The sequence below is a fragment of the Pituophis catenifer genome, unplaced genomic scaffold, assembly GCF_029215685.1.
Source record: "Pituophis catenifer annectens isolate HBS135680 unplaced genomic scaffold, rPitCat1.0.hap2 SCAF_10, whole genome shotgun sequence".
Taxonomy (NCBI): domain Eukaryota; kingdom Metazoa; phylum Chordata; class Lepidosauria; order Squamata; family Colubridae; genus Pituophis; species Pituophis catenifer.
The window spans coordinates 349,449-373,512 of record NW_027256890.1 but is presented as its reverse complement, the minus strand read 5'-3'; the positions used below and the strand labels follow the sequence as shown (position 1 = coordinate 373,512).

Genomic DNA, 24,064 nt, shown 5'->3' with positions numbered 1-24,064 from the left:
TGGTAACAGAAATATTGATACCAATGAGGTGCTTGCATTAACAGCCACACAATGCAAGCAAGAAGGGAAGAAAATAATTCACTGAACACATGAAAACAGATTGTGCAGATTGTGCTAAGAAAAGTAAAATTCGAGACTCACAAAGTTTGTTGCATTTTGTTTAGGGAAGCTGCGACTATGGAATAAGTGCTCTGCTCAATGGTCTGAAAAATTATTAACAGTCCTTCATAGTATCCAAACGAAACCTGCCTGAGTAAAGCTCCCAGAAGGACCCAGCCAAAATCAAAATTTGTTTTACCTTGAACTGCTTCTGTCTTTCTTTCAGGTGTTCTGGAATTCCCACCATTCTTCTTACTTTTGCTTGAGTCATTTCCTTTCTCGGGCAAACTTTCTGCCCCAGAAGTATGTTGTCTTGGGTCCTTTTCTCTGTGACTTTGGGCTGAAAGAGATTCCTGACTTACTTTCTTCTTTTTGCTTGTTTGCTTTAATTTCTCGTTGGTTTCTTTTTCAAGGGTTTCAGGCACCAATCTCTTTCGTTGCCCAGAAGTGGGCCAGTTCTGCTCCTGTTTTTGCAGCTGTCGAGTCTTTGCTTGCTCCTGCAGCCGATGTAAGAGCAACTGGGATTTACATTCTGGATTATCCTCTTCATCACTAACGTACCTGGGGATTTCCCGAGGAAAGTTATTTTAACACATACACAAGATATTCATCCTTGGTGGTTTGATGGGAGGAAAAACAAAGTATCTTTAATGTTCAGTTGGATATTCAGCTTTTTAGCTACATTACCTCAGTTTTCATGTTTGCTTTTGCTTTAGAGCAGTATATGCTACTTTTAAGGCTACTGATTTCAAGCAAAAAGAATTTTCTGAGGCAGAATCTCAAGTGAAGAGTTTCCTTGTTTTATTAGTTAGTTATTACATAGTTATGCAGTGATGCTCAGAATGTTCAATGGTAAAAGGAAACAAGGCTGCCAAAAGCCAGGGTGACTAGACACCATCAAAGCCAATGCCAGCCAGAGCATAAAACAACTGAAAGAAGCTGTACAAGATCAAAAAATGTGGAGTTGGCCCACAGAAATCAGAGACTCAGACATAACTAAAAAAACATATTATATTGATTAGTATATTTGTTTTTCCAAACTGGCATTTTACTTCGTGACCATTTTTAGTTTAAGCATTTTGAGAACTTTTTGAAAGGCTGGTAAACTTCATGCCAAGTAGAACTTTATTGATCGTCAGCATTTTGAATTGAACCCAGAAGCAAATTGATAGCTAATGCAGGTCGCGGATTAGATTGAAGTGTGCACATGAATAGCAGCACCACATTTTGCACCCCTTCCAGTTGTTTTCCAAATGCAACCCAATGCAGAATGTATTATAGTTATCCAACATGAGGTGACCAGGGTAGTATAGGGTCTCCTCGTCCAGGAATGGGCACAGCTAGAACAGAATGGTACTCTGCCCCAGGCAGAGGTCCCTTCCAACCCTATTATTTTATGTTCTATGATAGAACCTGAAGGCAAAGGCCCTCCTAGCCGTGACTGCCCCCTGCTCTCCGAGCAAGTCATGAGTTTAAAATAAAAAATTAAATTAAAATTAAAAATTGGGAGAAAAAAGACAAGCAATTGTATCAGTAACTACAGGATGTTGAACCACAGCTCTCATCATCCCCAATTTTGGTGATGAGGATTGGAATTCTTTTATCTCTGAGGGAGGTGGTTATCTGAAGCTTTGTAACCCTGGGAGAAGTGTTTGTGCAAGACCGAAGCCATCACTTAATCAGCTGGTTTATGACATGTAATCACAGCTGCCATTTCTTTAGCTGGTGTTGTCCTTCATTTGCACCTAGAATGTGGTCATGCAAGGGGGCATTACATGTGCGGATCCCAGCAGTGTGGCCTTTTGCAATTGAAGGGAACGTTCAATTGGGAACGTTGCAGCTCTTATCAGAGATAAGAGAGATTTCATCAACGCTTGGCACACAGGTGCGATAGCACTTTAAAAACCCCGTTAGAGACGTTATGATATAGAACATCTGAATATTCCTATTCTTCTGCCAATCACTTCTTCCGTTAATGAACAGTTTTTGATTTTAAGGCTCGCCTTAACTCACTCGCTTAATGACTGTCGGATCAAGTTCGGGCTTTTGCTTACCCCGTTTGCAACACCCAGCCACCCCCTAATTGGCCAGGGCATTCCGGAGATTTTGAAAGCGTTGCCCGTTTTCTTGACTTTTTTCGAGCCGGGCACAAGCAGTGCGCCCTTTTGGTTTGTTTCCGACCTTCAGCGATTGAAACCTTTAAACTCCCGCGCGAGCGATGCTGAATGCCGCACGTCCGAGCCTCTGACGGGGTTTTCGTTTCCACGCTGATTTCGACCAAGTAAAGGCAGCGCCATCGGTTGCCGCCCCCTCAGAGGACCCAGACCGTTTGACCGACACCCGCTCGGGAAGCCCCGCCGCCTTCCTCCCACGCGGGCCGGTTCGGTCAGACAGCCCTAACCACGCGGCCTCACCTGCGAACCGCGAAGAGCGCCATGTCTGCCGGCGGCGCGTCCCGATGACGTCAGAAGGCGCCCAGGCCCCGCCCCCTCCGCTCGCGAAAAGACACAGCCAGGGGCGAAGGGACTGTTCGAAGCCTTTATTGCCCCGCCCTCCAGCCCCGCCCCGCCCCGCCCCTCCCCTCCCCAGCAGCCGCTAAGCGAAGGTGGAGCCGTTCCATCCCACGTTGGCCGGGGCCATGTCATAGAAGTTGATGTAGACCCTGCGGGAGAGAAGCGGGAACGAATGAGAGGGAGAGACGGAGGGAGCTCCGCCCACCGCCCGCCCACCGCCCCATACCTGTCGGCGGGCACACGCAGGCGCTTGGCCAGGAGCGCGCTCAGCATGGCGCTGTAGGCCTTGTTCTGCGGCGCGCTGATTTTGCCGATGCTGTGGAGGCTGCAGATGGCGCAGGGCGCGCTGGAACCCCCGAAGGACATCACCTGGTCCGGGTTCACCTGCACTGAGACATACTGCGGGGGGGAGGAGAGAGAGAGAGAGACAGATGGAGGGAGACAGAGATGGCGGGGCTTGCCCCGCGTCCCCAAAGTGTCCCCGGCCGCCCGGCCCTCACCTGCGCCGGCTTGCCCGTGGCCTTGGCCAGCTCCTCGGTGAGCTCGGCCAGCAGCCCCTCGGGCAGCGCGTCCCGCGAGACGTTGGTGGAGACCACGAAAGCCGGCATGGCTGGAGGAAGAAGAAGCGTCGGCGGAGCTGCTGCTGGAAGCTGCTGCTGTTGCTGCGCTGGCCACGACCCCAGAGCCGCCGCCGCCTCCTCCCCGATTAGCCCCTCCTCCGATGGGTGGAGCTGCGTCCCCCCGCCGCCCCTCCCCTTGCCAGGCGGGAAGCGAGAGGAGGCCCTGAGGGACAATTGAGAATTTCCACAGGCGTCCCTCCCGAGGGAAAAGTTCTTCCAGAAGGGTTGAGAAGGGGAAGATGAGAAGGAAGCCCAGACTTGGGAATCCCCTTCCCCATATTCATAGGGAATATGGGGAAGGGGAACTGAAGGGAGATGAAAGATTTGGTACAGGAGAGCCTGCCCTTGCTTCCTTCCTAGGGCTGGGAGTGGGCGACTGCCTAAAAAGCCTCCCATCTGGCTATGTGTGCCGGGCAGGACTCAAACTCACTGTCTTCTGGTTGATGCTTCAATTGCTACGCCAAAATTGGGCTCCCGGCTGTAAATAATGCAGCGCTCTAAAATCCCTCCAGACACTGCTGGGTCTCCACAGCTGTGGAGGCTCCTGGATGCCTTGCACATCTGGGTTGGGACCTGCCCCAGGGACTTCTGCCCAATTCCCCCGCTGAAAACCAGGGGTTCCCTATTAGCAGCTTCCTCAGAGGTTTTAGGTAGAGCTCATCCCTCTGGCCTGCCTTCCTTTCTCCCAGAGGAGCCCCCACAACAATTCTCTCCCTGAAGAGGAACTGACTGCTGTGCCACAAAATTATCTCACCTTTCCAACTTCTCTGCAGGTCCTACAGCAGACTTTTGCACTCCTGTCCATTGGCTAGACCAGCAATGTGTCACATGGTGGGGCTCCAGTCCCCAAGGCCTCCATACCTCACTGTGGGGCTGCTGACTCAACATTTCGACATTAGGCCTGTGAAAACTGACCTGCTTTTTTACTCTTTTTTTCCTTACTACCAAGACCAGCAAAACAGCCATGCAGGCCACTGATCCATGCCAGAAAGATGCTTACCCCAATCTCAACTTTCTGACTAAGAAGCATCTGAAGGGGGCCTTTCACAAGAGCCTTTAGTGATCTTTGAATGGCAGTCTGTTCTTATGAACTGCCACCACAAGCTGCTCTTGTTGGAGAAGAAAAGAGGGACTCATTCTGAGAATTCAGTTATTGTCCACCTGGGCCTGAGAGGCTGAGTAGAGGACTTTTGAGGGGGGCATCATGCCACAGATTTCCACATACCACATGCTCAGCCCAACCGTCTGAAGTATCACCAGGCAGCAAGATCCCTTTTGAAGTGTAGACTGACTACAAGAACTTACAAGCCCTGAAAACCCCAAGGAAACTATCCCCTAAGCAAGTATGGTGGGCTCAGTACTTTAATCAGTTCAATTTCACCCTTCGGTACTTGCCAAGGGGAAAGAATTTCCTTGCTGATGCTATTTTTTGAGTGCATCAGTATAAAAGGGAAGAAATAGTTAATGCTATTATCCCCTCCTGGCAAATGGCATTTTGGGTAATGGAGTAATTTGTGATTACTGTATTTTTTGGAGTATAAGACACACTTCCCCGCCCCTAAAAGAGGGCGGAAATTTGGGTGCATCTTATACACCAAATGTGGCCCTGCCCACCCACTGGCCCCCACCCTTTTGGAGGCTGCAAACGCCGCCTCAAACGGAGAGCCTCTCAAACAGAATTTTTTTTTTCTTAATTTCCTACCCCCAAAATAAGGTGCGTCTTATACTCCGGAGTGTCTTATACTCTGAAAAATATGGTACTTGTTTGTGAGTCAAAGAGCCAATTCAGGACTATCACTGCTGATAGGTAAAGGTAAAGGTTCCCCCGCCCATGCGTACTAGTCATTTCCGGCTTTAGGGGCTGTGCTCATTTCCGTTTCTAAGCCGAAGAGCCATTGCTGTCCGAAGACGTCTCCGTGGTCATGTGACCGGCATGACTAAATGCCGAAGGCGCACGGAGCACTGTTACCTTCCCACCAAAGTGGTCCCTCTTTTTTCTACTTGCATTTTTTACATGCTTTCGAACTGCTATGTTGGCAAAAGCTTGGACAAGTAACAGGAGCTCACTCTATTACACGGCGCTAGGGATTTGAACTTCCGACCTGATCTACCACCTCGTCTTAGCCACTGAGCCACCGCATCCCTGATCACTGCTGATACATTTGTGTAAAATGGTTTTTTTATGGGAGTAAAGACATTCTTCAAGACAAAGAGAAGGGATAATTGGGTCAAATAGTTTAAGAACTACTGATATAGGGTGTCTGCTATACAAGTGGTAGCCAATTAATATGATTATGCTCTCTGGACACAAACTGAGGAGACAGGCTTTGCTTGCAGTCCAGGGTACAATATGACACATCAAATGTTGTTCTTCAAATGTAGAGGTGGATTTTGCACTTTGTGAAGCTATGCAAAATTTCAGAACAAATGCTTTAGGGTTGTGAATGGTAAATTTTATGTGCTGTACAGTTCTCAAAAAAGATTTTGCAGTTCAAGAGTTAAAGTTTGGTACAAAGTACAGTTTCCTTTGGAGAACTATTTTCTGGGAGAAAAACCTGTTTCTTTCCATAATTCATCTTATTAAACTCCATTGTAATTTCAAGAATAGATTTTCCCTTTGTTTCTGGAAGATATAAGTAGATGATTACACTTGAAACGGCCAGGATCCCCATAAAAATCAGAAAGCAGAAGGGACCAAGATATTCCTGAAAACAAAGAAAGAAAAATTAAAACCTAAAAAAGGCACAAAGTGTTGCATTCTTCAGTGTTATTTAAGGATAGGTCAATACAGGGCTGGATCTAGTTCATTAAACAAGCCCTGTCTATTTCATATTGTTGTGCAGTTAAACCAGTGTGTATATAACATCTGGTCCTTTCGTGACTCAGGTGCATTGGCCAAATCAAGTTACTCCTACCACAATGAATGGGAAGATCATCCCAAGCAGAAAGAGCCCCATCCAGTTGATAAATCCCACAATTACAAAGGCAGATGGACGGTATGTTTGATTGAAGATTTCCACCATAACTGATATTGTGGCACCAGCTAGCAAAGAAGGAGAGAAAGAAAGAATGCATAATATGACAGTCAGTGCTCATGTGAGGCCTCCAGCTGTGGGAAGAGTGAAGAGAGGTTTTCTTGTAGCCATGGATGGACAGGGCAAGGATAGATGCGTTTCTGAGGGCAGCAAGAATAAGCCATCTTGGGCTCTTCATTCCTCAAAATCAGGTGAGCAGCCTTATTGCATTCTCTTAATAGGAACTCATCATTCCAGAAATCATTATTGTGTCTGGGGAGGATTAAGGGACACACCTCAGCTCAGGTGTTGAGTGCCTAACAACAGAACCTTTGCTTCATTTCCAGTCTATCATTCTTGCTATCTTGAGCCGCGGTGATACAGTGGTTAAAGTGCAGTACTGCATGCTACTTCTGCTGATCACTGGCTGCCAGCAGTTTGGCAGATCGAATCTCACCAGGCTCAAGGTTGACTCAGCCTTCCATCCTTCTGAGGTGGGTAAAATGAGGATCCAGATTGTAGGGGGCAACAAGCTGACTCTAAACTGCTTAGAGGGTTGTAAAGCACTGTGAAGCGGTATATAAGTCTAAGTGCTATTGCTACCTTTTATTTTTTTTGTTCCCTCCTTTAATTGATTTTATTGTAATTTCCCTTCTGTGGGCGGCTTCATCACTGGGAGTTAACTGGCATACAGATTTGACTAATAAATAAATGGAGCTTGTGGTCAAGGACCTTATAACTCTGCTGTAAGCAATCTGCTTATCCCACTCTTCCTTGCCAAAGATCTGGGTGAAGCACCAGGTTCATGGCTCCTCTAAATAGAGTGTAGGCCTTCTGGATCTCAAGGAGAGCCTCATTCCAGAGGGCCAGGATTGCTACAGAGAAGGTGTGATTCTGTGGTCTTGATTAATGTTTAATTGAAGGAACATGGAGTGTGCCAACAGATCAAAATAGCTGTACAGATACTGTGGGAGACGGACGGTTCCTCCAATAACCAAGCCCTATGCAGCATATTGGCTTTAGAAGTAGTGAATTGCACTAGGAAGCAAGTTGGCAATCAGAATTAGGTTAGGATTAGCAGAGCAGTTACATAGGTGTATTGAAGCATGCTCGTCGCTGTCTGTGCCACTGTATTCTGGACCAGTTGGAACTTCCAGAGGGTCTTCAAGGGCAGCCCAATGTAGACTGCATTGCAATAGTCAAGTTGAAAGGTGATCCAAGGCATGAGTGACTATCAAACGCCCCTGGATCTAGGAAAGGGCACAACTAGCACATCAGATGAAACTGTGTAAAGGCCTTTCTGGCTATAGCTACCACCTCTTTTTGAGCTGGAACTGTGAATCCAGGAATATCCCCAAATTGTGCTCCACATCTGAAGGGAGTGCAATTCCATTCAAGATCAAAGATGTAATATCTCCAGATTTGGGTGGCCCAAACCCCACAGCCCCACAGATCTTGGATTGGAGATGGTTCTTCCCCATCCAAGCCCATACAGCAATCTGTCCTGGGTGGAGATACTCACAAGGTCCAATTCCATAGAAGATGACAAAGAGGAAAATGAAAACGACACTCAAGTAGTGCATCCAAAAGAAGCGATGCTAGAATGAAAAAGGCTCCTTTAAACATAACAGCAACCACACTCTGATTCCTCATTATTGCTAGGGCAGTTGGAAATTTGAGGTGTCAAATTGGGTTAAGGGGACATTTGGCCCTCCTGGTCTAGAATGGGGCTCTTGAAATATGCCCACAAAGCATATCTGAATGATCTTCATTTTGCCATCCACCTCATTTTCATTTTGTTATATCTCACCATTGCGAGAAGCAGACTTCCACTTCTACTTTTTCCAGGAAAAAAAACACTAAAATACCTCCCTTACTTGGAATGAAAGGGTTACTGTGAGCGCAGCCAGCACAAGCACCATGGCAGCATATCCTCCCCAGAGTAGAGGTTTCCGCCCAAAACGCTCAATTAGAGAACTCTAAAATGCAGAAGGAAATAAAGAGAAAATACATTTTGATGGGCTAAATGTGGGAATGCTATCAATTATTCTCCAAAATCTATTAATTAACAGTATAACACTGTTATACTGTAAGGGACCTTGGAGGTCTTCTAGACCAGGGGTGTCAAACTCAAGGCCGAGGGGCCGGATCCGGCCCATGGGGTACTTAGAAGACATGGTTCTGCCCATCTTTAATAAGGTCCTCCCTTCTTGCATGTCCTCTTGAACTTACGCACAGAATGGATGAGAAGCACTCGCATATGCCAACACCCAGTGCAATGTATGGAATGAGGGTTTCTTCAAACTGGGCTGTGCGAAAAACTTCAAATGAGTAGAAGTAGATCTAAAAAAGAACAAAAAATGAGAAGATAGGCAGTGTTTTTGGAAGGGAAGGAAAAGGAGAGAAGGGGAAGTTTGTTTGTTTTTTAGAAAAGGGGTTTTGGGTCCAGTTAATAATACCTCATTTTAAGTAGGGGAGATTAATGTCCAACTCAGCCTGCGCCAAATAAAACATTTTCTTTTCTTAAATGGTGCTATGATCTTGCCAACCTGGGTTTTGTGATGGGCTGAGCCACAGGTTGTGTTACTCTCTGCCAACAGTGACAGAGGACAGCAGCAGTTGTGGGATTCCTTTGAGCAAAGACTCAACTGCATTGATGCCACACAGCTGCAGGGTGCTCATGACGGTGATCATCACATACAGCTGCCAGCGCAGTGATTGGGCCTTCAGCACCTCTAGGACTCGGAGACTTTTCGTGCAAGACATGGCTGCCTTTTCCCTCTTGATGTCATCAATCTCGGCTTGATGGTCCCCCTCACCCCAGAGCTGTTTGATGGCTGTGGAAAGAAGGACACGCATGATAGCTCCCTTGTATCCCTTTGCCCACTTGGGTGACCCTAGATCACCCTTCAGATTGAGATATGGATAATCCATCCATGAATCTATTATGGAGATGGGGCAAAGTTATGAGTTAATATTTATGTCTAAGATTGATAAGTTATTGCCAGCTGTTCTAAGTTTATACAAAATCAGAATACAATATTGTAAAAAATTCTTACAATACTGTAAAAACAGTAAAACAGTAAAGAGTATGAAGCACACTCTTTCTTCATTAATTAGTTATCCAAGGCCTGCCAGCAAAGCTAGTCATAAGTATTTTTTGAGGTGGGAGACCCTTTCTTGCCTGATCCTGATCTGACCTTGAATCTGACCAAAAGGCGCAAAAGGCATTTGAGGCAATATGCTTCTTTTGCCTCTGAACTGAACCTATGCCTCTGGAATCCTTTGAGAACTTTCCTAGGGGAGACAGGATGTTGTTGTTGGAACTGTTCTTCAGGCTTACTCTTGTGCCTGTTTCTCAAGGAAAGTAAGCCCAACTAACTACTGTATACTAACTACTGTATACTATTTAGGATAAGGAGCTTTAGCCATCAGAGTCACTTTCAAAATATAGTGTCATCATATCAAAGGAGCCTGGCATACTGTAGAATTGCAAACTGTCTATTTGGAGTACCTGCAATCCACTCATAAACCTAACCAAGGAAGCTTAGATAAACCCTGGTTTTCTCTCCATTTGATTTCCAAGTTTTACATTCCAAGTAACCATAATAAGCAAGCTGGCACTTTGTCTTGGAAACCTGAATATAATTAAGTCGATCATGTTGACTTAAAAGCATCATTCTACTGGAAATAGTTGCAGCCATCAACACATCTGATGACTTGATGGATTTGCAAGAACAGTGGCACAAGAATCCTTATGCTTAAGACTGTATAACATCTGAACGATATTAGAATGACATCTACCTTGTTTTCTAAATTTTCAGCAAGATAATTGGGTGGAACATTTATCAATTGCAGAATATGCATATAACAGTGCACATCAGACAACAATTTGTATGTCTCTCTTCCCTACTAAGTATGGTGTCCTTGGTTCTCATTTTCCCAAGCCCCTTCGTCAAATTCAGTGTAGAACTTTTAAGAATTAGTGATGATTTATTAAGTTTTGCAAGATCAATTTAAGATAGCTAAAGAGGTTTACAAAGGATATGCAGACAACCATCATCAATCTGATCCCAGTTTACAAACAGGCAATTACCGTAAGTTTGGATTTCTACTTGACATGCCGCCTCCTTGCAAAAAATTAGATCACAAATTTAATATTCCTTTCCTATTGAATCTGTAATTGTGTACCAAGTCAAACTACCTGCCTCTATCAAGGTGTATTTCTTATTTCATTATTCCCTTCTATTTTCATTCTTGCTTGGGCCAGTTCTTTCATACTTCCATTTCCCTTCTGCCTCCCAAGTTGCTTCCATCCTGGACTCTCAGTTGAATTACACTTGAGAAGAAACTGGTAACCAATTTTATTTATTTTTTATTTTATTTTAAATTTATATACCGCCCTTCTCCCTGAGGACTCAGGGCGGTGTACAGCCAGAATTAAAAAACATGAAATACAAATATTAAAAACAATTAAAATATATATAAATTTGGCCCAAAATTAAAAATACAAACCAATTAAAACATTTAAAATTTCTTCTTAAGCCAGCCCGGCTTGCTGGAAAAAGTGGGTTTTAAGGGCACGGTGGAAGGCACTAAGGTCTTGGATTCTCCTTATTTCTGGGGGCAACTGATTCCAGAGGGTAGGTGCCCCCACAGAGAAGGCCCTCCCCCTGGGGGTCACCAGCCTGCATTGATTGGCTGATGGCACCCTGAGGAGGCCCTCTCTGTGGGAGCGCATGGGACGATGGGAGGTCGTTGGTAGCAGCAGGCGGTCTCGAAGATAGCTAGGCCCTATGCCATGGAGTGCTTTAAAGGTGATAACCAGCACCTTGAAGCGCACCCGGAAGACCACTGGGAGCCAGTGCAGTTCGCGCAGGAGCGGTGTTACATGGGAGCACCATGCTGCTCCCATCACTACCCGCGCTGCTGCATTCTGGACCAGTTGGAGCCTCCGGGTGCTCTTCAAGGGGAGCCTCATGTAGAGAGCGTTGCAGTAGTCAAGGCGAGAGGTGACGAGGGCATGAGTGACTGTGCACAGGGAATCCCGATCAAGAAAGGGCCGCAACTGGCGAATCAGGCGAACCTGACAAAAGGTCCCCCTGGTTACAGCTGTCAGATGTTCCTCCAAGGACAGCTGCCTATCCAGGAGGACTCCCAGATTGCGAGCCCTTTCTGTGGGGGCCAAAGACTCGCCCCCAATAGTCAGTGATGGAGTCAACTGACTATATCGGGATGCCAGGAGCCACAGCCACTCAGTCTTGGAAGGGTTGAGCTTGAGCCTGTTCCTCCCCATCCAGATCCGCACAGCCTCCAGGCACTGGGACATCACTTCAAGGGCATTATTGGGGTGGCCTGGGGTGGAGATGTACAGCTGGGTGTCATCAGCGTACTGGTGGTATCTCACCCCGAAGCCACGGATGATCTCGCCCAGCGGCTTTACATAAATGTTGAACAGAAGGGGCGAGAGGACCGATCCCTGCGGCACTCCACAGATGAGAGGCCTCGAGGTCGACCTCTGCCCCCCTGCCAACACAAACTGCGACCGGTCGGAGAGAAAGGAGGAGAACCACCGCAACACGGTGCCTCCCACCCCCAACTCTTCCAGCCGGTGCAGCATGATACCATGGTCAATGGTATCAAAAGCCACTGAGAGATCTAACAGGACCAGAACAGAGGAGCAACCCCTGTCCCGAGCTCTCCAGAAATCAACAACCAACGTGACCAATGCCGTTTCCGTGCTGTGCCCAGACCTGAAACCCGACTGGAACGGATCTAGATAAGATGTTTCCTCCAGGAATTGTGGGAACTGTCGCGCGACCACACTCTCAACAACCTTCGCCATAAAGCGAAGGTTGGAGACAGGACGGTAGTTGGCCAATATTGCCGGATCCAGGGACGGCTGGACCAATGCAGCCTTTGTAACCATGGGATTGTCCAATAAGCACAAGTGCTAGATTTATCATCAGCTGCTTGTTCTTACCTACTCCCTTGGTTTCATTGCTTTTCAATACTTCCTTTATTAGGTCATTTCATATATTTTGGCTACCTTTAGTGTACCTTTCACCATGGGATACAACGAAGAGGGAGCCAACCTATTCTCCAAAGCACCTGAGAGGCAGGATATGAAGTAGTGGATAGAAATTTATCAAGAAGAGATCCAGCCTAGAACTTTCCTGACAGTCAGAACAATTAACCAGCTTCCCTCCAGAAGTTGTGGGTGCTCTATCACTGGAGGTTTTGAAGAAGAGATTTGTCCAGCCATTTGTCCAGAACAGTATAGGGTCTTCGGTTTATGCAGTGGGTTGGACTAGAAGATCTCCAAAGTCTCTTCCAACTCTGTTATTATATATTCTATTCTGTATCTATCAAGGTTACCACATGACTCTAGTGCATGGTTGATGGCCAATTTGCCAAGCTTTTGATCTAGTGCTTCTAGTTCACTTTGTGTTTAGGATATAATGATTGAAAAAGTGGGCTAATTCAAGTGTTGATGGTTTTAATAGTATTTCCACCATTAAGCATGGATTTCAGGACTTTCCTTATGCTTTCTATATATTCCTTAGTTATACTGTATTGACCTCGAAGTGTCTAATGCTATTTGATTGTTGGAGTAACCCATTAAGTTTCTGTGGTGAAACTTAATTTATTTTCAACTGGCATTTTAATTCCATCACTTTTTAACTAATTTTCAGTTCTGGAGCATTGGCATGGTGATGGAAAAGCATAATTCTCTCAGGTTTCCTTGGTGGCTGCTCTCCCAGGTACCAGGCAGGAGAGTTTGATGTTCCCTTCCCACTTCCTCTCTTTGTAAGAGAAGATCCCCCACCCTCCTCTCTCCCCAGCTGCGTTAACGATCCTGCTTGTCTCCAAGGCAGAGGACTGCTGGACCTGACAAGCTTTCAAGTGTTACAGCATATTCCAGTCCTGTTCCCCTTTTGGCTGGAGAAGGAGGATTCTCCTACCTTTCAGGAAGGCCTCTTCGTTGCCTTTCTGTATCAGAAGGTATGGTGGGGAGTCAGGAAAGCATGGGAGTGTCACCAATTGGATTGTCGCTGTGAGCCCACTAAAAGCCAACAGCAGTGGCCACAAAGACTCTGAGCCCAAAATTTCCCTGCGGAAAAAGGAAGAACGTAATTTGTACTGTACCAGCAGAGAGGCGGCTTTGGCATTTCTCCACCAGACTTGATTTGCTCACTACAGTATTCATCACACTTTGTGAGTCTCTGCAGAGTCAAGGTCACTCAGTAGGGATAATGGAATCCTCTTGCAGATTTTACTTTGCTAATCATTGATGACTACAATGGATGGTTCTCATCTCCATTTCAATGCCATTTTTTTTTAAATTTAATTTGATTTATATGCCGCCCTTCTCCGGAGACTCAGGGTGGCTTACAATGCGCTAAGCATTGAACCAGCACTGTCATTTCCATGGTCATGTGGCCAACATGATGTCACGGAGCACTGTCATCTTCCCACTATTTATCTACTCATCCTACCATATGGAGCTTGGGTCTCATATCTGGGCTGCTGGCTTTCCAGCTGACAAGCCCAATGTCTTAACCACTGAGCCATGGCACCACCCAGCATGGATAAGATGTGGGGAAATTTTGCAATCTTCTCCCCTTCTTCACCAAGCAAAGATGGAAGAAAATCCCTCCTCCAAGGACTGAATAGCATTTAAATTTTAAATTTAAACTGAAATAGATAATCCAGATTTGTTTAAATAGCAAATAATCTGTCTAATTATCAGTCAAAGTGAAGGTAATATTTTTATTGTGCTATTTACATATACCAACCAGGAACTTGCGAATATACAGTAACAACAAACCTTGGTTCACAGCTAAACTTAAGCAGCTACGTCATTCCAAAGAGGAAGCCTACAGAAAAGGTGATAAAATGCTGTACAATCAGGCCAGAAATGTATTAACAAGGGAAATCAAAAAGGAGATCAGAGTAGTAAAAAGAAGCTACTCTGAAAAGCTAAAGAATCAGTAGAATTATGAAGACTTTATCTGTAAGGATTAAAGAGCATAATTAAAAGGTTGTTTGGAAATGGTATTTGACTCCATTAAGATTGTCATTGATGGATAAAAAAATTAGTAAACAATGTTGGAGATGTGACATGGAATTAGGGACTTATGTGGTACAAATGTGATAAAGTTAAAAAGTTTTGGCAACAATTGGAGGAAATGATATTTGAAATGATGGGGAAAGCAATAACATTGAGACCAGAAACTATATTACTGTTGATAATTAAGGAAATAGAACCAACAAAATATGAGAAAGAATTGATTAGAATTATGATTATAATGGGTAGAATTATAATAGCCAGATATTGGAAATTAGATGTGAATTTTAGAATAGAAGAATAGTATTGTGAAATGTGGAAATTAGCTTTAAATGATAAAATGACATGTGATATTAAAATTAGAAATGGTGACTATAAAGAAGATATTTTCTGGAAAATTTGGAAACCATTTGTGGACTATGCGCTGGGAAAATTGGATGCTTCGGTACTTGTACCCCGAGAACGTGGATTTTGGCGATCATGAGGATATATCCGAAGAACCAAATCTTCCTTTCTTATGTATAGCACAGGATGAAATATTGTATATGTTGTTTGTAATGTTAGTAATTTAAAATATAAAATGAATAATAATAAAAAAAAAGAATCAGTTCTCAACAAATGAACCAGCAAACATGTGGAAAACTCTTAAAAGTATCACTGGTTATGGCAAACCTCCTTCCCAGGCTGAAGGAAATCAACAACTGGCAGATGACCTGAATGTGTTTTACTGCAGGTTTGAAAGGAAACTAAGCCACCTATCTCCACAACCCCCATCTCAGACACACCAACAACAGCCAAACTTCCTACAACTGACCCCATCCCATTGGGTTCCTAACCCCTAGTGATCACAGAAAAGGAAGTGCAAGACCTATTTCACAGACAAAAGCCAGGAAAAACTCCAGGCCTAGACAAGATAACTCCTTCTTGCTTAAAAGTCTGTGCTGACCAATTGGCCCCCATCTTCACCTGTATCTTTAATAAATCGCTAGAGATGTGCTATGTTCCTTCTTGCTTCAAACGGTCTACTATCATCTCAGTGCCAAAGAAGCCCACCATCAACGAACTGAACAACTACAGACCAGTTGCTCTAACATCTGTAGTTACGAAAACCTTTGAAAGGCTAGTGCTGTCCCACTTGAAAACCATCATGGATCCGCTGTTAGACCTCCTGCAATTTGCATACCGAGGAAATAGATCAACAGATGATGCTGTTAATATGGCTCTGCACTACATCCTACAACATCTTGAATCTCCAAAGATCTACGCAAGGGTCCTCTTTGTAGACTTTAGTTCAGCATTCAATACCATCATTCCAGGCATTCTTCTAACTAAGCTAAACCAGCTAGCGGTACCTGAACACACTTGTAAGTAGATCATAAGCTTTCTAACAAACAGGAAGCAGCAGGTGAAGCTAAGCAGAATCATATTAGATACCTGCACAGGCTGTGTGCTCTCTCCACTTCTCTCTATATACCTGTTCTGTCCCCCACCTCACATAGGCAGACACATGAGCAAAAGACATCTACCAGTAATTTATTTTTACAAGCCGACCTGAATCCTTTGGCAGATAAAAGTGCTGGCATCTACTTTCCAAATGCCTGCCAAGTTTCTTATCACCTCTAGAAACAGGAGTCAGCGTATTTGTAGTCCGTTGCTGGGGCAACCAAGAATTCACAAGGCACAAAAGAGTAGTCAGAAATCATTCACAAAGTCCAAGCCTTAATTCCGAAAGATATCCCATCCGAAGCTCACGATATGCAGTTTTTGTCCATCACAGAGCCTGCAGAGCAACCCCACCCACTTTTATCCCCTGTGGAGCATAGCTCAGAGACTCAGCAATCTCTGGCCCTTCCACGCTGTTGTGAGTCCGACCCCCGAGGCCGACTTATCGGAGGGAGAAGGCTCCGAACATGAAGGAGAGGAGTTGGCCAGGCCTCCCTCTCCAGGACCTTCCTCTCTGGCAATGCCTCAGGTGTCTCCCGTAGGAGAAGAGATTGGCCAGGAGCCAGGTATCTCCTCACAGTCGGACAGTGACGGAGATAAGTCTTGGCTGGATCCACGCCAGCGTCGGAGAGACAGGTGCACGCAGCAGAAAAGGAGGCATGCCAGAGATTAAGCTGAGTCACTGGACCACACCCCACAGGGCATAAAAGGGGTGAGGTGGCCATTCAGACTCTGTGATGGACAAAACAAACTACTAGGAGTCACATTGTATCTTTGAAACAACGTTATCTGCCTTGGATTTAATACGGACTGCACTTGACAATTCTTGAACTGTGTGTATCTTGTTTGGGTTTATCTGTTGGAGGAACACCCCCTCCCTCTATGAGTAAAGTTCTTGGTAAGCAGCTACTGGGTTGCTGCCAAGCCTCTTATCAAAAGAATTTGTTGTCTGCCAGTTTTATTTAACCCCTATCTGTTTGTGTACATGTGTGAGACGGGGACAGAACACACACCTCTTCCTTTGCTGCGCACGTCTCTCCCTCCGATGCTGCCTGGGATCAATCCAAGATTGATCTTCATCACTCCCTATTAGTGGGTGCTACGACATGCCTTCCTCCTGGCCTTCAGCTGGAACCTGGGGCGTTGCCAGAAAGGAGGGTCCTGGAGAGGGAGGCCTTGTCAGTTCCTCCCCATCACTTTCAGAGTCATCTTCCTCCGTGAGGACAGGCTCGGGAGCCGGAGTCACAACAATACCAGTGACTGAATCTCATCTGTTAAACTACTGAAGTTCGCAGATTACACAACAGTGATCGGTCTCATTCGAGACAATGATGAATCCACATACAGATGGGAGGTTGAACAACTAGCCTCGTGAGACCAGAACAATCTGGAACTGAACGCACTCAAAACCGTAGAGATGGTAGTGGACTTTAGGAGAAACCCTCCCACACTACCACCTCTTACAATACTAGACAACACAGTATCAACAGTAGAGACCTTCAAATTTCTAGGTTCTAAAGACCTAAAATGGACGCCTAACATCAAAAACGTCATCAAAAAAGCACAACAAAGAATGTTCTTTCTGAAATAGATAAATGTATTAATAGAAAAGCAAGAAATGTGGGAGAAATGTTGTAATAAATGAAATGATAATATTAAGATATGATAAATAGTGGAGGAGTAGGAAGAAGACACAAAAGATGTACTCAGATGATACCCTGAATGATTGATTATGTATTGTATGTTTGTTTACAAAATAAAAAACTTTTATATATATAAAAAGAATGTTCTTTCTGCGCCAACTCGGAAAGCTCAAACTGCCCAAGGAGCTGCTGGAATTTAATAATTCCTCTACAGAGGAATTATTGAGTCTGTCATCTGCACCTCTATAACTGTCTGGTTTGGTTCTGCAACCCAACAAGACAGACAGAGAGTTTAGAGGATAATTAGAACTGCAGAAAAAACAATTGCTACCAACGTGCCTTCCATTGAGGACCTGTATACTGCACGAGTCAAAAAAAGGGCTGTGAAAATATTTACAGACCCCTCGCATCCTGGACATAAACTACCCCCAAAACGCCGCTATAGAGCACTGCACACCAGAACAACTAAACACAAGAATATTTTTTTCCAAATGCCATCACTCTGCTGAACAAATAATTCCCTCAACACTGTCAAAACTAGTTATTAAGTCTGCATTACTATTAATCTTCTTATCATTCCTATCACCTATCTCCTCCCACTTATGACTGCATGATTGTACTGGTTGTTGGTATCCTTACGATTTATATTGACTTTCTTAATATGATTTGATTGCTTATTTGTTTCCTATGACTATCATTAAGTGTTGTTAATGGTCATGTTAAGATTCTTGACAAACGTATCTTTTCTTTTATGTACACTGAGAGTGTATGCACCAAGACAAATTCCTTGTATGTCCAGTCATACTTGGCCAATAAAGAATTCTATTCTATTTTAAAAGATGGGAATAAGATTTGAGGTTTTCCTTTCCACTGGAAAATCACTCTTATTGTATGCAATACAAGATCACATTGTTTGGCCTATTTGAAATTCTGTGGAATGAAATTGCATCCAAGAAAATGGGAAACTTGAGATTCTACAATTTATGTTCCTGAGTTTATTATAACATTCAAAATATTTTTGCCTCATCTGTTTTTTTTGTTTTTTTTTTAATTTGATTTATATGCCGCCCTTCTCCGAAGACTCAGGGCGGCTTACAATGTGCTCAGCAATAGCCTTCATCCTTTTGTATATTTATACAAAGTCAGCTTATTGCCCCCACAACTGGGTCCTCATTTCACCTACCTTAGAAAGGATGGAAGGCTGAGTCAACCTTGAGCCTTGGCGAGATTCGAACCCTGCAGTAATTGCAGGCAGCTGGTCTTAATAAGCTTAATAACAGGGTGCTTTAAACCCCTGTACCACCAAGGCTCTTTGTCTGTATGTGTATTATTTATTTTTAGAGGAAAAAAGATGGTTGATCAGATTTCTATTGCACAGCAATTATCAAGTTAATATTCATATCATAATATTTTCACAACTTCAGGTTCAAAGCCAAATGCTCCAGTTTCAACAGAAATGAAAACTTTTTTTAAATTAAAGCTTAAATTAAGTGTTCACTTCAGACATCTGGTGATTTAAATGACTTTCACTGAGTGTGTTTTGGAAAGGGACTTACCCAAGACCAATGATTTGTCCTGCAACTTTGCCTAATGTCAGAAAAACAGCGACTGTTGCATTTGTAAATCCCCGCAACTTCTTTGGCGAAATTTCTCCCACATATTGAGGATGTATATTGAAAGAAAATCCTTCAGAAAGGAAAAGGGTTACAAAGAAGAGTATTGAAAAATTGGCCAGCATGTCATCTAAGATGTCATGTCATTAAAACCATCTTATATTGCAGAGAGGCATTACTGAGTTATGGGTAGCTGAGTGAGAAGGAATACAATGACACTAGGCGAATATGAAGGGGAGAAAGAGAGAGGGAGAGGCCTGTGCCAAGGAGGGCTCTGAGTTAACCACTCTTGAATCAGCCTCTCCTCTAGAACATTCGATCACAGCAGAACTTTGCCCGTGCTGAGTCAATAGACTTGCTCACAGTTATAAGACAGCCAACAGCTACCAGTGCCAATCCCATATAGCTACCAATGCCAATCCCATATAGCTACCAATGCCAATCCCATATAGCTACCAATGCCAATCCCATATAGGAGGCGTCCAAGGAGGATCATCTCAAAAGATTTGGCCATCTTGCTGAAACCCATGAACAGGGCAGCAGTCAGCATGATCAGGTTGGTGAACATCTGACACTTCTTTCTGCAACAGAAGAGGAGGCAGTGAGGGAGATGCATTTCAGGGGTTTCTCAGCAAAGCACAATGGAGGGCAGCATTGTGTCCGTCATCTTGACTTTTAGTTTGAGGGTACCATGTGAACACCCTGAACAGGGTGCCAAAGGGCTACAATCAATATAGAGTTTCAAACATTTTGAACATTTGATACTTGGAGATAACAAATAAGGGCCATACTATAGACAGATCTAACTAGTGAAGAAGTTACTTTCTATATTTTGTGGTGAGGTATCCACAACAGACACTCCCTACGAGACCTCCAATCCCGTAACTGGATACTATGAAGGACCATAACAAGATAACATTCTCTTGAGGCAGTGGTGAGCCATGTCGTTCCAGCCAGGTCTCATTAATGAATTTTTTAATATGCTGTGGATAAAGAAAACGCATTCATTTTACAATGATTTTTTTCACTTTTCCCCATGAGTTTACCTATCAGCCACCCCAGCACAACGTCCCAGCCACCCCACCACACTGGGCACCACAGGTCCTGGAACTCCAAGATGGTGAACCTTCTCTGCCCCTGGCTAAAGCATCAACTGCATTTCCTTCAGTTCAAAGTTCGAACTGAAGGAAATGCCCATAGAAAAGAAGGGCTACTATCACTTACCAGGGAGGGATAGTTTATTACAGAAATGTGAAACCCATAAGGAAAACTGCCCCCGATTCCCAGCACGAGGATCATTTGAAATAGTCCCCGGTATTGAATCTGGAAAGAGAAAAGAAGTTAAGGCTTCTAGCATTGGACACCCGTTTCCTACCAAAGCTGTATCCTCAAAGTCACCCCCTCCCTCTCTCACACCCGTGCACACAATTTGAGAGAGGGGAAGGGCATCCATAAGGCTGGATTACTGCCTAGAATGTAGAACAGCACATTGTATGGCTAGGAATTTGGCAAGGTAAACCAAAGAAGTTACTCCTCATGGGTTGTCACAGAACTTAGGAAGAAAGGAGAGAAGTGGTAAACTTCAGTTGGGGTAAAAACTAGAGCTTTCTAAAGAAGAAATGGGAGAATTTTTATACTAGTTAGTTTGCTTCCTATCCCATTCCTGCTAATTCTCCAATGAATGTACATCTTAGTGATGTAACACCCTGGTCCCCTGTCAAGTCCCTATCCTGGCTTTGCCCTCAGGCAAGCCCCCCTCCCCCCCAGAAGAGAATCATCTCCAGGGATATTATCACCTCTTGGATCTGTGTCTAAAGACAAAGCCAAGATCAGAGAGTCAGTTTTTTAAAGAGACATACTGTTTGGTGAAAGTCTATTTTGGTTAAACTTGTAACTCCTCTGGTCAACTTCTCCAGGGCTGCAACACAGGCATAGTGTTCTCAATATGCAAAAAAATATAAACCAATTAGCCTGATTAATGTCAGGGGCAATATTTATGCAAAACATCTAGTCAATAAATTAAAGGTCTGGCTCATTGATAACAATGTGTTTGCAGAGTCACAGGCAGGGATTCTCCACAGTTGACCATGGTTTTATATTGGATCATTTCATAAATAGCATGACAATAGAAAATTATTTCCTTTGTGACTAATTCATGCAGCTTTTGATCCTACCAATAGAAACAAGCTGTAGATTAACTTAGATGGTTGAATTTGAAAAAAAAGTAATTGATTTAATCATGGCATTATATACAAATAATCAAATTCAGATTAGATTTACTCTAGGCATGAGTGTCAAACTCGCCGCGTCACATTGCCATCACATGATGTATCACAGTGTTTTTTTCCCTTCGTGGAGCTTGGGGGTGTATGGCCTGCACATGACGCATCCATCCTGTGGGCCACCAGTCTTGCATGGTATACCTGACAGATAACTTCAATATCTCTAAAGGGGTGAAACAAGGAGGTGTGCTTGCCCTTCTCCTATTAATGATATTGTGTTGCTTGCCTTTTAATCAAACATGTTAGTCTGAGAGGATGCTATCAGACTCTGATTAATGAGTAGCTAGGTAACTCTAATTCTGCACATAAGGGATGTTTTAATGGAAACTCTGCATTAAACTAATAAAGTTTAAATATGAAAAGGGAGTTTATTGAGAAAAGAGAATGCACGAAAGCAAAGGTACAAGCACACAGAATTTCTTAGCAAAACTATTTATTGTCTCCTTGGATAAGCTTTTGGGTTCCAGCAGATGTTCAGAGTTGGAGAGACTTTCTCCGGACCAACTCTTTGAATTTGGCCTGTATCTTGGGCTTGAAATGGGGCTCTGAAGGAGAAGGTTGATTTGGGCATCCTTCTATTCTGGAACCCACCAGCACAATTCCTCCCCCTGCCCCCTTCCCTCCCTGCTGATGGCTTCTCCCAGCCCCCCCCCCATCCCATTGCTCCATTTCTTGATGTCTTTGGTATAGCCATCAAATCAGGAATTATCTAATGGCCAAGTCTTCCTTCTTAATGACTGTTGAATGATAAAAAAGAAAGAACATACCAGTTGTTGCTGTTTCTGACTTTATATTCTGTCTTTGATGTAGAACATTTTAGAGAAAAAGTACTAAGCCGATTCAAGTGCCGCTGCCCCCCCTCTTCCTCCCACCTAACATGGACCTGTCCTTCCCATAAAATGTTTTTGTTTCCACAATTTATTTTCAAGCTGGATCTGAACATGAAGCTACAGAAGGATGCCCTGGAGTTAGTCAGAAGAGGCACTCGAGGCAGGCTGCCCTTTCTTCCGTCCATGCTTTTCAGGCAGTCTGTGGCACCTTGCCTTGAGGTCGGGGGGGGGGGCAATGACTCACCCTCTCTCACTGCCGTCCCCCCCCACCCCCGCAAGCTACTTCTGCTCTAATCTCTGGCCCCAGAGTTCAGGCCCTTCACCTCCTGGCAACCTTACTGAGATAGCAAGTCCATCTTTAAATAAACTTGCTATTGTGCCTTTATCTTTAAAACAGGCCAGCTAATTAAAGACAAGTTGAAAACAACGTAAAACAGCCTGTTGAAGACTACTCTAGGTATATTTAAAAGCTTCTGGCATTAGGTGAAGAGTTTTTTTGCAGCTGAAGCCAAAAGAAGGCTCAACTCTGGCATTGCCCCAAGGGACCTGGCAGAAGTGGCCCTCTCCAAGGAAGAATCCCACCTCTTGTCTTTTAGACCCTGTTGTTCCGCCAGGCAGGGCTGTCAATATAATAATTTTAAATTGGGGTATTTTAATTTTGGGGGTTTTAAATCGGCCAAATCTATTTAATTATTTTAATTTTTAATTATTGTTGTGTCTTGTGTTTTTAAATTGGCTGTACACCGCCCTGAGTCCTTCGGGAGAAGGGCGGTATAGAAATAAAATTATTATTATTTATTATTATTATTTTAGACTACTGGCAATCCAGGACAGGAGGGAGAACTCAGGCCATGCCATTAGCACAGTATTTAATGATCATGCATGATAAAAAGCAGAGGTACTGCATCACCTAGAGACCGAGAATATGTCCACTCACCTCCTGCTTATGGGGCAGCCTCACAGTCACTGTACTTGAATTTAATGTTGAATTTTGAATTTAACTGGGATTCACCTCTTGACAGACATGTGTACTCGGAACACAAAATGCCATAATGTTCCAGCGCAATGAGGAACCCTATCACTGAATCCCACCTCTTATCTTTTAGACTACTCCCATCCCAAGCCTTCTCCCCAGCTCCAGCTGGCGCTCAGCATCCTCTCCTGTGCTTCTTTTACGGCACTCCCCCTTCCCTGGAAATTGGGGCAGAGCTTCCAAAAAGTGGTAGGTGTTTGGGGAGGGAATGCCTCCCTCCCTCTCTCACTCACTCTGGAATTACCAGTGTCCCTGGTAATTCCCTTCACAAATCCTAAAGGAAAGGTGGGCTATCAACTGAATAGCAAGGAGCTATAGCTGGGAGCAAGGAGACTCCCAGTGAGTTTCGGCACCCAGAGTTTTTCTTCTCTGGATGTGTCTGGGTATGGGGTGGTGGTGGTAAATGACAGGTAGCCCAGTACTCACCAGATCGGAGAGGAAGCTAGCCATCTCTTAGCTAAGGAGTGAGCAGGAACTAATTTCCTGTAACTGGAAGGCACATGGGCTGCTCTCAAAGAAGTCTCTTACTGCAGAAATTAGCAGTTGGCCCCATTTAATTAAAGTTAAACTTTACCATGCAGGTTTCTACTTAATCTATTAATTTTGCTTTCTCTGCAAAGTTGGAGCTTTTGGGTTAAATAAATAACCCACCAGTAGATACAATGACCAATTAAAGGATCAGACACTGCCTAGCTTCTGTTAACACCCACAGATTTTGGAAATATTTGGCCTCTGCTGCCATCAGATTATATAAATTTCCCCTTTTAACAGATTAACAGAGTTGGAAGGGACCTTGTAGGTCATCTAGTCCCTTGCCTCACTAAGTCCTGAAAACCATGTGAGATGTTATAGAAATGAAACTTTCTTTTTTTTTTTATTAAAAAGTTTTACAAGACAAAAAAC

The 24,064-nt window shown here is 44.1% G+C and overlaps 3 protein-coding genes across 3 annotated transcripts in view; all 3 read right to left on the bottom strand.

Moving 5' to 3' along the window:
* The window catches only part of DDX51 (DEAD-box helicase 51), a 29,049-nt gene extending 26,463 nt beyond the window's left edge, over positions 1–2,586 (bottom strand). Inside the window, exons 1-2 of the mRNA XM_070951083.1 lie at positions 2,514–2,586; positions 299–660 (exon numbers count right to left, since the gene is read on the bottom strand). Coding sequence (XP_070807184.1) covers positions 299–660; positions 2,514–2,536 — 385 coding nt within the window. The 5' untranslated portion in view covers positions 2,537–2,586. The remainder of the gene's footprint in view (positions 1–298; positions 661–2,513) is intronic.
* Positions 2,587–2,672: 86 nt separating this feature from the next.
* MIF (macrophage migration inhibitory factor) lies at positions 2,673–3,318 on the bottom strand. The gene is made up of 3 exons (XM_070950737.1): positions 3,113–3,318; positions 2,839–3,011; positions 2,673–2,761 (listed from the first exon to the last, which is right to left on the bottom strand). The coding sequence occupies exons 1-3, from the start codon at positions 3,218–3,220 to the stop codon at positions 2,695–2,697; spliced, it is 348 nt and encodes a 115-aa protein (XP_070806838.1). The 5' UTR covers positions 3,221–3,318; the 3' UTR covers positions 2,673–2,694.
* A 2,412-nt stretch (positions 3,319–5,730) lies between these two features.
* Positions 5,731–23,611, bottom strand: LOC139321945 (solute carrier family 2, facilitated glucose transporter member 11-like). Its single transcript, XM_070950895.1, has 12 exons — positions 23,588–23,611; positions 20,241–20,339; positions 19,839–19,999; positions 19,473–19,597; positions 18,960–19,089; positions 13,212–13,360; positions 8,896–9,083; positions 8,479–8,589; positions 8,124–8,225; positions 7,769–7,844; positions 6,148–6,275; positions 5,731–5,937 (listed from the first exon to the last, which is right to left on the bottom strand). The coding sequence occupies exons 1-12, from the start codon at positions 23,609–23,611 to the stop codon at positions 5,731–5,733; spliced, it is 1,500 nt and encodes a 499-aa protein (XP_070806996.1).
* Between the last annotated feature and the right edge of the window lie 453 nt (positions 23,612–24,064).